The sequence below is a fragment of the Dryobates pubescens genome, chromosome 9 (genome assembly GCF_014839835.1).
Source record: "Dryobates pubescens isolate bDryPub1 chromosome 9, bDryPub1.pri, whole genome shotgun sequence".
Classification (NCBI taxonomy): domain Eukaryota; kingdom Metazoa; phylum Chordata; class Aves; order Piciformes; family Picidae; genus Dryobates; species Dryobates pubescens.
The window spans coordinates 16015252-16030798 of record NC_071620.1 but is presented as its reverse complement, the minus strand read 5'-3'; the positions used below and the strand labels follow the sequence as shown (position 1 = coordinate 16030798).

Here is a 15547-nt window from a genome sequence, read left to right as displayed (position 1 = left end):
TTGGAGGTGTCAGCTGATGAAAATCTCAGCATAAGCCAGCAATGTGCTCATGCAGCCCAGAAGGCAAACCATATCCTGGGCTTCATCAGGAGGAATGTGTCCAGCAGGGCAAGAGAATCTCTTGTGAGATCCCACCCCAAATACTGCACCTGGCTCTGGTGTCCCCATCATAGGAAGGGGATAGAACTGTTGGAGCAAGTCCAGAGGAAGGCCACAAAGATGAGCCAAGGACTGGAGCACCTCTGCTATGAGAATAGGTTGAAGGAGCTGTGGTTGTTCAGTCTAGAGAAGAGAGGATTCCAGGGAGACCTTATAGCTGCTTTCCAATACCTGAAGGGAACCTACAAGAAGGATGGAGAGGGACTTTTCCTAAGTGTGTCTAGTGATAGGACAAGGGCAAATGGTTTGAAGCTCAGGGAGAGTAGGTTTAGACAGGATCTTAGGAAAAAGTTCTTCAGTATGAGGGTGGTGAGACTCTGGAACAGGTTGCCCAAAGGCTGTGGATGCCCCCTCCCTGGAGGTGTTCAAGGTCAGGTTGAATGAGGCCTTGAGCAACCAAGTCTAGTTGAGAGGAGTCCCAGCCCATGCCAGGGAGGTTGGAGTAGGTGACCTCTAAGGTCTCTTCTAATCTAAGCCATTGTTGTACATGCTTATAGGTGATAGAATCAAAGAAAGTTTGAACAGCTTTCCTTCACTCTGGAGATACCTGACCTTTACATATGTAGTGGACAGTTTAACCACTGTCCACTCCAGCAGTTGAGTGTTCCAAATTGTTCCCATCCAGCTGCCGCAGCCTGTAGCAGCAGTAAATATTCTATTGGCTTAATACTTCATCTTGATAAAGCATTTTCAGTTTGCTGAAAGGGTCAATTTAAATAAGCATCATGTCTCTCTTTAAACAAAAGGACAGGGAAGGTGGCCGTTTAAACCATCCTAAAAACAGACTATGGAGATGGAATGGACCAGGCAAAACATTGTTTCCAAAATATTGTCTCAGGTTAATAAAATTCTTTGTTTTGCTAGAAATCATAATAGCACCATGCTCTCCTAGACCATGTTAGACCAGCCTCATTGTTTAATGAAAACATCCACCAGGAATGTCAGTTTATGCTCTTTAACTTCAAATAGTAACAGCAAACAATGCTGAGTCAGTCAGCACAACTAATTCTTAAATAGAGGTTCTTGCCCTCTTTCTTCACAAGGTGATCTACAACTACCTGAAAAAAACAGGAGGCTGGAGTGAGTTGAGGGTCTTCCAAGTAACAAGCAATGGGACAAGAGGAAAGGGACTCAACTTGTACCAGGGAAGCATTAGGATTGACATAAGGAAAAATTTCTTCTGTGAGAGGGTTGGCAAGCCCTGGAACTGGCTGCCCAGGGCAGTGGTGGAGTTCCATCCTTAGAGGTATGTGAATAAGGTGCTGAAGGACATGGTTTAGTGGTGACCTAGCAGTGCTGGGTTAACAGTTCAACCTGATGATCTTAATGATCTTTCCCACTCAAAATGATTCCATATGATCTAAACAATTATTACAGGAGAGAATCAGAGCCTGTCCTGCAAATCACCAGAGATAATGGCATAAAGAATCACATTTACTCTACAACTCTATGAACCTCAAGGCTTCAGAACTGTTTTTCAGCTGTGATATCCTGTTATATAGGTTACACACAGTGCGAGAAGCAACTTGTTCCATCAAGCACAGGACTGGTATCCATCACCTAAAGTCAATCAGTAATAAGTTATTTGCTTAATTAAAAATAAGTAATTAAGATGTATTGATAACAAGCAGTTAAATGAAAGGCTTATGTCAATGTAAGATATTTGATGTCATAAATAAGCAGCACATGTATACCTGGTGGTAATTCTGCAAATGATCAGTACAACAGATTTTAAGTGGATCAGGCATCAGATCAGCTGACAGATGGATTTGAAGAACTAATTGTGAATCACCAACTAGTTGTAGTATTGCTAGTAAGATCCCCACCTCACTGCTCAGAGGATCAGTAAACTTTTAGTCACTGATTAAAGGTATCCTTGTGAATAATGCTCAAAAGACTGAATTGTGGAGGAGCAATAATGTTAGAGAACAGCAACTCTCTGATAGGAGTGGTACAAATAACACTCTTCTGTGATCCACTGAAAGGTGGTACCTCCAGAAGTAGCTAAAGCAGAGTACAAAGATTTTTATAAGCCCATTTCAGGAAGATTGGAATACACTGTAATTCTGAGTTGTCTGATGAACCAACTGAAAACCAAAAATTAACCAAGTATTTCCTCTAGAAAATAAACACCACCATCACCAGAATCTGGCATCACCCACTTTTGAGATGTTGGAAGAACAGTTCAGACAGAAGGAACAGGTGGAGAGCACAGTTAGTTTTCAATATTATCCAGCCTGTTTTCTTCCAAGGAATGGAGTAAGTACTTGAGTTACATCTGTAAAATAAATTCCAACCAAGTAGAAACTGAAGCTGGTGGGTAGGACAGAGTGTGTCATGTTCAGAACTGAAACATGGCCCCAAATGATGCCACTGCTTGAACACTCCATATAGATATTACCTTAGCAAGAGTCATATTAAAATTCAAGGAACTTAGAATTTAGAGCATGGACACTAGTGGGAAGTACAATGATTTCTTGGTTACTCAAAAGACAAATGGAAAAATCTTACTGATCAATTCTGGACTTTCAGTCTACTTACTCATAAAGTCTAAAATTTGCTCCACTACCTGATTGCTTGTTGCAGGCTGATGAAGCAGTTACGAATACTAACGCCTTTATCAGTCTAACTTAGGGCTTCTACCACCTCTCTGGGCAACTTGTTCCAGAGTCTCACCACCCTCATGGTAAAACATGTCTTCCTTCTATCTAGCCTGTGGCCTGCATCAGGAACAGCATGGCCAGCAAGAGCACGGAGGTCATTCTGCCCCTGTGCACTGCACTTGTTAGGCCACACCTCGAGTACTGCATCCAGTTCTGGGCCCCTCAGTTTAGGAAGGATGTTGACTTGCTGGAACATGTCCAGAGAAGGGCAACAAAGTTGGTGAGGGGCTTGGAACACAAGCCCTATGAGGAGATACTGAGGCAGCTGGGGTTGCTTAGCCTGGAGAAGAGGAGACTCAAGGGTGACCTTATTGCTCTCTACAACTACCTGAAGGGAGGTTGTAGACAGGCAGAGGTTGGTCTCTTCTCCCAGGCAACCAGTACCAGAACAAGAGGACACAGTCTCAGGCTGAACCAGGTGAGGTTTAGGCTGGAGGTTAGGAGGAAGTTTTACACAGAGAGAGTGATTGCCCATTGGAATGGGCTGCCCGAGGAGGTGGTGGAGTCACCATCACTGGAGGTGTTCAGAAGGAGACTTGACAGGGTGCCTGGTTGCATGGTTTAGTTGGTTGGGTGGTGTTAGAGGATAGGTTGGACACGATGATCTTGAATAGAATTGAATAAACCTTCATCACCTCTTGTCCTGTCACAACAGGCCCTGCTAAAAAGTCTGTCCCATCTTTATTACTGACCCCTTCAAGTACTAAAAGGCTGATGTAAGGTCTTTCTGGAGCCTTCTCTTCTCCAGGATGAACAACCTCGACTCTTAGCCCATCCTCACTCCAACAGGTCTATATACTAAGGACTCCAGAGCTGGATACAGCACTGGAGGTGGGATCTCAAGGCAGTGGAGTCAAGGAACAGAATCATTTTGCTCCACCTGCTGCCCACACTGCTTTAAACAGGGCCCAGGATACAGCCGGCTACAACGTGGCTGTAAGCACATATTGCTGACTCATGTCCAACCAGTACCTTCTCCACAGGACTCTTGATTCCTTCATCCCCCAGCTTGTGTTGATACTGAGGATTGCCCCAAACCAGGTGAAGGACTTCGCACTTGACCTTGTTGAATCTCATGAGGTTCACACCAGCACACTGCCTGATCTTGTCCAGATCCCCCCGGAGACACAAGCCAAACACCACTGTAGGTATTTCCCCCCATCCCCCTCTCCCCCCACCAAGTCAACTTCCTCACATCTCTATATAAAGTGGGGAAAGGGTCTAGTAGTGAATGTTGTCCCCCCTAAATCTAGTTTCCCAATTTAAAACAAAATAAACCCCACCACCACTCCAACTGGGCTGTTTCAATAACAATCAAGTTGGAAAGACGCTGCTGAACAAACAAGCTTGTGAATCCAGATGTCACATTAAGTAGAACCAGGAAACCTGGGAGAGCAGCAATAGAACTTGGGACTTACACACTCCAGGTGCTCCTGGAAACTCATGGAAACATAAGAGGGATTGCTATGGCTCCTGATCAGAAAGCAAGGTATAAGGAAGCACTAAACCAAGCACAACTCTGTTGCTCATTTCAGTCTTCCATGAAGCGAAATTAAATGCTTTTAGAGCACTGAAGAGTTGCAGAAAACACAGCAATGTTTATAATATTCTCAAAAGTAAGAAGAACAGTGTATTTATTAAAAGGAAAACCACATGGCACTTATTTAAAAGCAGTTTGTTAGTAGTCTCTCTCCAAGTGCCAAGACCTTGAGCTCCTCTCCCAGCACTATTTCATCTATGGCGCAGACCAGATCAAGATGAATTTGAAGTTCAGGTCTGTTAAACAAATCAAAGCCATCAGAATTTACTTCAAAGAAGAACGGTTTGTTGGTTGGTTGTTTTCCATACCCTTCTCAAAGTGTGAGAAAATACTCTCTAAAGAATTTGAGATTTCCATTTTTCTTTCAAAATGTTAAATCAAAGGAAGATAACTATTTAGGCTGAACTAGAGTTAATATTCTAGAGTTGCCATCTGTGTTCCTTCACAGGAATATTTTCAAGCTATAAAAGTAAAACAGTTTGAACTGCTAATGTTCTGCATTAACACAAGCAGTAGACCCAATGAATAAAAGGTTCTGAAATTCATCTTAAGTTATAGTTGATCCTTAATATAGTTTTACTGCTTGTTTATACATGACTAGGTTGCACAGCATTACACACAGTAGTATACTTGTGGGATACTACAAGGCTCTTAAGCACAGCTGAAGAAGAAAAACCTCGCAGGTTCACATCAAGGATCATCTTCCTCATTTTGTAATACTGGTTGCTTTAATGATCAGGGGAAAACAGACACCTAGGAAACAAATACATTCCACAGCATTTTGTCATTTAGAAAGCAAAGATGACTGAACCCCGAACTCTTTAGCCATACCTTTCCAGATGATGAACTGTTTATTTCTGCATAGGTCCTTGCTATAAATTTATTCTTCTGCATCTTAGGTGTATAGTTTCTATAAGAACATAGAAAGTTGATTAAGGGTTTGGAGAACAATTCTTATGAAGAGCAGCTGAGGGAACTGGGGTTGTTTAACTTAGAGAAAAAGAGGCAGAGGGGAGAACTTCTGGCTTTCTCCAACTATCTGAAAGGAAGTCTCAATGAGGTGGGGAGGTCAGAATCTCCTCCCAAATAACAAGTGTTAGGACAAGAAGAAACAACTTCAAGTTGTGCCAGGAGAAGTTTAAGTTGGACATTAGGAGATATTTCTTCACTGCAAGGATGGTCAGCGTTGGAATTCCACCCCTCTGCCGAGGGAAGTGGTGGAGTCCCCATCCCTGGAGGAATTTAAAAGCCAAGTAAATGTGATGCTGAGGGACACGGTTTAGCAGAAGGCTTGGCAGTGCTGGGTCAGCAGTTGGACTTGATCTTAAAGGTCTTTTCCAGCCCAATTCTATATAAAAAAAGTTCACCTTTGCAAAGGCTGGTACATGTTAGAAGCACTTAATATCTTGTCCATATCTATCCTAGAGAGTAAATTAGACAATTACAGCAAGCTGAGAACAGGCAGAAGATAACACCATACATCTATTTCTGTAATTCAAATGTTCAGTAGGTCAAATGATGAAAAGGATGAAAAAACCCATCTTGTTACAGAATCCATTAGACTTGCCCTCTTCTTATGAAGCTGTAAGCCTATGACATATGGCTGAATACTCTTGAAGGCGGGTTTAACTCACCCAGACTTCTCATGGCAATCTGTTTTACAAGAATTCCAGTGGTCATGTGTATAGAATTCCTTCCATCCATTTTAAGCCTCGTGTGACAAATTAAATACAAAGTACATCACACATATAAAAAAATTTGTATTTAACAAAAAGGGGGGCAGGGTAAGGAGTGGGGAAACAATACCCACAGAAAGTGAGGGCTCACTTTGTCAAGTTTTCATTACAGATATTTTTCAGCCTGCCACTTATGTCCACTGCATTCACTAATAAAAATCATAGAATGGTTTGGATTGGAAAGGATCTTAGAGATCTACTTACAGGGACATTTCCTACTACCACAGGCTCCTCAAGACCCCATCCAATCTGCCTTTGAATCGAGGACCGAAGCACCCCTCCTATGAAGACAGACTGAGAACATTGGGGCTATTCAGTCTGAAAAAGGCTCTGAGGAGACCTTATTGTGGCCTTCCAGTATCTTAAAGGGGCCTACAAGAAAGCTGCTGAGGGACTTTCTAGGGTGTCAGGTAGCGACAGAACTAGGGGGAATGGAACAAAAATAGAAATGTGTAGATTCAGATTGGACGTTAGGAAGAAGTTCCTCACCATGAGGGTGGTGAGATGCTGGAACAGGTTGCCCAAGGAGGTGGTGGAAGCCTCATTACTTGGAGGTTTTTAAGGCTGGGCTGGATGTGGTTCTGCACAACCTGATCTAGTGTGAGGTGTCCCTGCCCATGGCAAGGGGGTTGATGGTCCTTGAGGTCCTTTCCAACCCTAGCAATTCTATGATTATTCTTGAAACCTAGCACTGCAAGTGGAATTTAGAATTCTTCCAACTTAAATTTAAAAAGCAAAGTACTAAATTGTAAAGAAGCAGTTCAAGTTTGACTTTAAAGAGATCTTATCAGTGAACATCTTCCAGTACAGGTGATGATGTTATTCCTGATGTTACAGACATCAATTGGCAGGATCACCTAGGGCAGGTCATGCAGGAATGCATTCAGGCAGGTTTTGAAAGTCTCCAGAGGAGACTCCACAACCTCTCTGGGCAGCCTGTTCCAGTGCTCTGTCACCCTCACAGGAAAGTTTCTCACCATGTTCCTTCTACCAGAGGGTGATAGCTCTGTTACGTTAGTTGCACCATTTTCTCTATTTTTCAGAGGTCCATGAAGAAGAACCATTTCTATGTTATTCAGCAAAAAGCAAAATGGTTCTAGAACAGGATCTCAAATCAGTTAAACTCAGCAAGCAAAGGGAGGGATGGGTTTCTCCTACTGCTCAAAGTTGTTAGATAAAAAGAAAAGAGAGAAGAATTCTTTAAAAAAATCAATGCAACTTTCTAAGCTGAAATGGCACCTGACTTGAGTTGAAGGAAGCCATGACTCTAGGAAAAAAAAAAAACACAACAAAAACCCAACCAGTATGTTTCCCCCAAACTGTGCAGTTTCCCTGCATTAAAGATGCCAAAACAGCAAACAACCTCCCTGAGTATAACTATTATTTATACAATTATCTTGGGATACAAAAAAAATAAATAAATTCAGCTGAGTAATGCCAAAGGCTGGCAAGATAGGAAATACAGGGTGCAGGGCTGGGCAGTGGGAAGGGGTGAAATGTGGGAAGAGTTTCAAACTGTATTTGTTAGAAATGGAGATGTGGGGGGAAAACAACAACAAAAAGCACATGGGGAGTGGAAAAACAAAGTACAAATCCAGAAGTTTTGCACAGTCTTTAAAATTTCTGCAGTAGACAAGTTACAATGGTACTGTGAGATTTAAAAGGCAAAAATATTAGTGCATCTTAATTAACACACTGTTACAGCAAGCATTTGTGGAATACACACAAATTTACAAGACTTGTCTAATAACTGACGTTCATATTGCCTAAGGAAAAGCTTGCAGAACACATCTTTGCACAGCAGTTCCAGCCTCCCAGCACCCAACACATGGAATAGAACCAGGAAAAAAAAAGTACTCTTTTACTCCCCTTTAAATATGAAGTGATTAAAAATAAGCAGAATCAAGGAACAGAAATCAGTTTAAAAAGCTAAACATGGGCTAAATGCAATTAGTTGGTTACCTACAGAATATAAAATAAAAAGACCCCCCAGGATCATCAAGCCCAACTGATAACCTTACTCTACAAAGTTCACCTCATAGAATACATAGAATAAACCAGGTTGGAAGAGACCTTCAAGATCATCGCGTCCAACCCATCAACCAATCCAACACCGCCCAAACAACTAACCCACGGCACCAAGCACCCCATCAAGTCTTCTCCTGAAAACCTCCAGTGATGGCGACTCCACCACCTCCCCAGGCAGCCCGTTCCAATGTGCAATCACTCTTTCTGTATAGAACTTTTTTCTAACATCCAGCCTGAACCTCCCCTGGCGCAGCCTGAGACTGTGTCCTCTTGTTCTGGTACTGCTTGCCTGGGAGAAGAGACCAACATCCGTCTGTCCACAACCTCCCTTCAGGTAGTTGTAGAGAGTAATAAGGTCACCCCTGAGTCTCCTCTTCTCCAGGCTAAGCAACCCCAGCTCCCTCAGCCTCTCCTCGTAGGGCTTATGTTCCAAACCCCTCACCAACTTTGTTGCTCTTCTCTGGACTCGTTCCAGCAAGTCAACATCCTTCCTAAACTGAGGGGCCCAGAATTGGACACAGTACTCGAGGTGCGGCCTAACCAGTGCAGTGTACAGGGGCAGAATGACCTCCCTGCTCCTGCTGGCCACACTGTTCCTGATGCAGGCCAGGATGCCATTGGCCCTCTTAGCTGCCTGGGCACACTGCAGGCTCATGTTCAGTCTACCGTCGACCAGCACCCCCAGGTCCCTCTCAGCCTGACTGCTCTCCAGCCACTCTGACCCCAGCCTGTAGCTCTGCATGGGGTTGCTGTGGCCAATGTGCAGAACCCGGCACTTGGATGTGTTAAATCTCATGCCGTTGGACTCTGCCCATCTGCCCAGCCTGTTGAGGTCCCTCTGCAGAGCCTCTCTACCCTCCAGCAGATCAACTCCTGCCCCCAGCTTGGTGTCGTCAGCAAATTTACTGATGATGGACTTGATGCCCTCGTCCAGATCATCAATAAAGATGTTAAAGAGCATGGGGCCCAGCACTGATCCCTGGGGCACACCACTGGTGACTGGCTGCCAGCTGGATGTGGCACCATAAACCATATCCCTAAACCATATCCCAAAGTACCACATCTAAATGACCTTTAATCACATTCAGGGATGTTGACTCAACCACCTCCTTGGGCAGCCCAATCCAATCTGACCACTCTGTGACAAAAATTTTCCTAATGTCCAGTCTAAACCTACCCTGCTGCAGTTTGAGGCCATTCCCCCTTGTTCTATGGCTAATTACCTGTGAGAAGAAACCAGCACCAACCTCTTTACATCTCCCCTCAGCCTCCTTTTCAAACTAAACAGCCCCAGCTCTTTAAGCTGCTCTTTGTAAGATTTATTCTCCAGGTCCTTCACCAGCTTTGTTGTCCTCCTCTGCGCTTGCTCCAGCACCTCAATCTCTTTCTTGTACTGAGGTGCTCAAAATGGCTCATAATATTCAAGTGTGGCCTCACCAGTGCTGAGTACAGGGGGGACAATCGCCACTCTACTCCTGCTGCACACAGTATTTCTAATACAAGCCAGAAAAGCTAAGTAGAGTAACTGAGGGATCACTTTCATCACACTTGAAAAATCATCACCTAAGAACTAATTCCAACACATTCTGGTGACTTCTGATGACTGGTTTCCTCATCTGCAAGGAAAATCCCACTTCAATGGGATACATAAGTTACTATAAAACCAGAGAGTTTTGGAAAGACACATGACTGATGCAAAGAATTAGAATCACAAAACTTATTAACTTCATTATATTGGGCAGTATTTGCAATCCATTACCTCAAAACCTTGAAAATATTTTTTCCTACAATTATGTACATGTCAGAGCCATCTGACTGTACAAATCAACAAGGTTTGTCTACATATGTTTATATAGGTGTATATAGGAAGTAACAAGAGGATACAACACCCTGGAACACAAGTGGTAACAATGAGCTCAGGTATCTCCCAACACTCACCCTTTACATAAACATGAATGAGGGCACCCCTCAGCCTCCTCTTCTCCATGCTAATGAGACTCAGCTCCCTCAGCCTTTCTTCATAAGGGACATGTTCCACTTTCTTAATCATCTTTGTGGCTCTGCATGGCGCTCTTTTTGAATTGAGGGCCCAGAACTAGGCACAATATTCCAGATGCAGGCTCAGCAGGGCACACCTGAATTTCACTATCAAGCCAATACTTAAATATCATATGAACAGTGACAGCACCTCATACATGAAGAAAATTGCCACCTCCACTTTTCCTCCTTCAAACCCTATTACTTTCAGTTTGACAAAAGCTTTTACTACCAGCACTTTCAGTTTCAGTTTCGCGGGGAAGTGCAAAAAAAAAATAAGCTCTGCTTCAAAGTTAGGATAGCAGTCAGAAGTCAGGGGAAATGACTGGGGGTGGGGGAGTGGGTGTCAAAAACCAACCCACCAAAACAAAAGAGAAAAGCACAAAACAGGAGTTGGTGGAGGCTAGAAGACAACCATCCAGGAGAGAAAAAAAAATAATATCTATGGTTATTTCAACAAGAGCCTTAATTATAACTCAATGGTTTGCATTTTGTTTAAAGTCCCTCTTCACTCCACTTACTCCCAAAATAGTTTAAAATATGAGCCTGGAAATGAGAATTTAAATTGCTTCTATAAAGTGATTTGTCATGTTTGTACAGCTTCTAGGAAATCAGCAGCTAGAAAAGCCTGGGGAAAAAAAAGAAACCAAAACAACAACAACAAAAAACCCCAAACAAAAAATAAAACAAGCCCACACCCAAAAAAAAAAAAAAAAAAACAAAAAAAAAAAACCCAAAACTAGACACCCTGCAAACAAACACCAAAACAAGAAGAGCAAACAGAAAAGACAGAAACCAAAGCTACAACATTCTGACCAAGCCCTGGGAATCTGAGCAATAAATGTGTATGCTTAAAAAAATCCTGATCTCAGGGTTGTCAAAAGCATCCTAAGGATTCTGCACCAATTAACATTTTCACTTATAAAAATCATGGGAAATTAAGAAGAATAAACATCACAAAAAAAAAAAATATCAATTTGCAGTTTCCAGCCCTTTCTCTTTTTCTAAAGTAGGCATTAAACAAGCAGCAGCCCATTGTGGGGGAAAGCAAGTTTCCATTTCATATGGATACACCCTCTTACAGAAGAGAAAACAAGCCAAGCAACCCAAATGGTGTTTGCTGTTATACCAGTGCAGCCATCAAGCCCCCGCATCCCAGTTCCAGCCACCTGATACAGATACACCTATTTATGTGGGAGGCACACACAGAGCTGATCTCCTGGGCTTACCCCCCTTCACAGTTACTGGTTATGACAAAACACATCAAGTGTTTACGAATGTAGGTTAGAGAAAAGCCTCAAAACGTCACATGCAGCACAAGGCATTAGCTGGGGGGGAAGCAGTGACAGGCAAGATCATGTTGTTAGAGACATTTACCAAAAGAAGCTAAAAGGAGAAAAAAAAAAAAAAAGCCTTTGAGACTGTAATCTTTTGGTAACTTACATGCACAGCTCATCAGGATGCTGGTTGTTTTCATTTCACTTAATAAAAGGAGAATTAGCGTGCTTTCAAGCAAAGGTCATTTTCAAACATTTATAGAGGCTTCTCTGCTAATATACTGCTTATTTAGCGACTCCAGAGATTATTAGTGTTCAAGTGCTAGTGCATTTATTTGCTTACCCTTTTGTTATCTAGTAGTAGCTCCTTAAAATACACACTGCATTTTCCTCTAAAATGTCGATAATATCCTCTAAACTTGCCCCAGTTCCTGTCCAAGATGTACAAGGACAAACCCAAATGAAGCTACTATTTACAAACTTGCATTTTAAAAAAGAAACAAACAAAGCCAGCACCAACTGCTGTTGACCAACTTTTGCTTATTCTCTGCTCTGTTGTCACTGCATTCACCATTTCCCCTCTGCTAGACATTTCCTCCATGTTGATCTACAGAAATATCCCTCCTCTCTCTAGCAAAGGTACGCTTTTGAGGTTCACTCTTCCTGGAAGACCTTAGGGACAGATACTGGGTTATTCACCACCACAAATGCTATGAAATATCATGTTGTTAATATTCTTTATTCTAAAAGACCTTAGTGTGTGCATCTTAAGTCTCTTCCTCTGTGCAGGACTGAAAGATTACTTTGTACAATGCAATTTTGCTTTACCCCTTCTCTGACAAATAAACCCTTCCCCATTATAAACATTTTTCTTTTATCAAGAGCAGCATTTCCACCTCTTTGCAAACAGCAACACAAAGCACCTGCAGCTCTCCCTGCAGCCAAATCAAACATTTATGACAGGCCCTGATCTGCCAGGGCTGAAACAATAATCCAGCATTTCCTCCCTTCAATATGGAGATCAAGAGAGTCTTTTCTGATTATGACACAGATTTAATACAAAATTCAATGCAGAGCCTTCAGAGGGTTGAGTTTCTTTCAGAGTGCCAAGGGCTGGAGATAGTTTATTTTTCAAATTGCATGGTTTCTGAACAGGTGCTCTGCTTTACTATGACAACCACTCATGCTATAGACCACACACAGTATCTATCTGGTAGGATCCTATTGTTCAAGGAATTGCTCTCTAGAGGAAGGCCATCAACCAGTATTTTTGCTTTCCTGAAGCCATACTGGTCACAATACACTTTTGGGGGTTACAGGAAGAAAAACCTTTTAAGGTGCTATCTATGGAATATTAGAATTTGAGAGTTAAATCGTGTAACAGTTCAACTGTAAGATGAAACACTTTTACAAAGACTGCTATTAATTCCACAGAGTAAGAATTACATGTCCTTTCACAATCCTCTCACTGGCCATACCAGTATCCTGCAGGCTGGTATTTCATAGGAAATAAGGCCCATGATTATTTTTTTTTTAAGAATTGGAGCACTACAGGTCTGCCAAACATTGCTCATACCTTTTGTGGACTGCTGTATTTGATATTTTCTCCTCCACTCACCCACCAAGAGGAATAAAGGAATCCAACAATATGGAAACACAGCTCTGCAAAGATGCAAGGCTACCACAAACGTGGAACGCACACTGATAACCACCGAAGCTCTGTAACATGTAACTGTACGAAAACACGCAAAGCCAGCACAAGAACAAATCAGTACCTTCACACTAACAGAAACCAGAGATTTATGGCCATAGCCAAGGGGCCAAATAAGCCCTCTGCTCAAACCATGGAAAAAAAAAAATCCCTGCAGCATGACTGTTCTGTTTCCTGCAGGAAATGAGATGCTTGTATTAGATACCCCTGTGGTTTTCATACTGTAAATGTATCAGCTGGTACAAATCCTCTAGAGGGGACTATTAACTAATGCTTAGAAAGAGCAGTGGCAATAGCAGACTGGTCGTGGCACCTCGGAGAAGAGGGGGCAAGAGCTAAGAAGTCATCCCTAAACCAAAAAATAATAATCTGAGAGCCAACAGCTGAAGAACGCATCCTGTAGTAGAGGCGATGCCTGTGCAGAATACACATACCTCCACCCGCTTATCTCCCCTTACACCACTCGCTGCTGCTTTAAGTAAGCAGCCTATTGCTCATCAGCACTCCCTTCATTTGAGAGCCGCTACCGCTCCTCATTAAAACCATCCCAGTTACACATGGCTGGGGAGGATCATCCACAGGCTATGCACATCTTATGCATGGCCATTTTGCGTAGTGTTCTTGTTGGTTCCCGAGTTGCTCGAGGGCTGAAACATCTCACCGAGGCAATCCCTCCCCGCCCCAGCTTCAGCCCGGGGTTGGTGTCCCCTCCCCGGGAAGCCCCCACTGCTCCCCCAGCTGCAAGCTCCCGCACGGCCGCCTGGGTGGAGCCGCTCGCAGGACAACCACCGAGCGCCTTCTCCATTGCAAAACCAGGGCCAGGCCGGGGGGAGGAGAAGAGGGAGGAGGAAGGAAAAAGAAGGTGTAAACCTGTCTGGGGGGAGAGCCCAGGGACGGAGGCAGCCCAGAGGGCAGGGCGGGGGGGGGGGGGGGGGGGGGGGGGGGGGGCAGGGGGGGAGGAAGGGGGGCCGCAGCGGGGAGACAAAGAAGGGATGGATTGAGCCGAAGGAAAACGGGGGAAGCCGGGGAGCCCCAAGGGGCACCTGCCCGCCCCGGCACACGCCCTGCAGACACACGGGGATCCATACACACGCATGCATATACACACACACGTACCCAGCAGCAGCAGGCGGTGCGTCTGCTTGTACTCCCGCTTTTGCTCCTTAAGCGCCCGGTCGATGCTCTTACTGACTTTCCTCGCCTCCTTCTCCGCCTCCCGCTCCTCCAGGCGTAGCTTCTCCCAGGGTCTCTGCAGAGCCGGCGGCTGGTGCAGCGCCTGCTGCCTCGCCGCCTTTCCCATGCCGCCTTGACCACCGGCCTTGGGCAACGGCGGCCGTTCGGGGGCGGCCCCGTTACCACCGCCGTTCTGCAGCAGCAGCGGCGGCCCGTCCGCCTCCCCGCTGGGCTTACCGCCGGGCCGGAGAGGGGCGGCGAGAGGCTGTGGCTGCGGGGCGGCGTGAGGCTCAGTCGGCGCTTCGGGCTCCGAGACGGCGCCGGTACTGGAGATGGAGCCGCCGGCGTCCCCGAAAAGCCGCGGGCGCAGGCTGTAGCAGAGCCCCATGGTTCGGTGCCCCCCGCCAGGGACGGGCTCTGGCGCGGCGGGCTTGGCCTCAGCGCTTCCCGCCGGCCCTACGAGCCGGGGAGGAGGCGGCGGCAGCGGGCGGGGAGGGAGGGGGCGCCGCGGAGCCCCTCACAGCCCCGCTGGGCCATCTTGCATTTTCTTCCCCGGGGCGGCGGCAACGGCTCCTCAGCGCCGATCACCTGACACTAAGCTGCCACTGCTGGGTCCACCTTACCGTAAATACCCCAGCGCCAGCCCACCGCGCAGAGCCGGCCGCCGGTGGCGGGGGAAGGGCGGGGGCACACAGGCGCGCGCGCACATACACAGAGACACACACACGCACACACCCCCACACCACACACACCGTACACCACACCACACACACACCGTACACCACACCACACCACACCACACACGCCGTACACCACACCACACCACACACGCCGTACACCACACCACACACGCCGTACACCACACCACACACGCCGTACACCACACCACACACGCCACACCACACCACACACGCCACACCACACCACACACGCACGTTCGCAGCCCGCCTCGTGCCTCTCCGTCAGCCCTCAACCGGCTCCGCCGTCCACTCAACGCCACCCTGCCCCAGGGGCTCCTGCCAACGCTGAGGAATCTAGGGTCTCTCCTTGGTTCCCACTCGCCCCACAGGCTGGGAGACCCTCGTCCACTTGCTACCCACACCACCCTCCCGCTCTGTTTCCTCCCTCCTGGAACGGCCATGGGGCCGCCTGCGTGAGGCTCGGTCGCCATCCCGCCATCCCGCTGGCTGCTGCCTGAGGGGTGGCCCAGGTCTGGCCAAGCC

The 15547-nt window shown here is 45.7% G+C and overlaps 1 protein-coding gene across 1 annotated transcript in view; it reads right to left on the bottom strand.

Moving 5' to 3' along the window:
- GNAL (G protein subunit alpha L) overlaps positions 1–14942 on the bottom strand; it is a 231519-nt gene extending 216577 nt beyond the window's left edge. Inside the window, exon 1 of the mRNA XM_054164121.1 lies at positions 14268–14942. Coding sequence (XP_054020096.1) covers positions 14268–14712 — 445 coding nt within the window. The 5' untranslated portion in view covers positions 14713–14942. The remainder of the gene's footprint in view (positions 1–14267) is intronic.
- Positions 14943–15547: the final 605 nt, after the last annotated feature.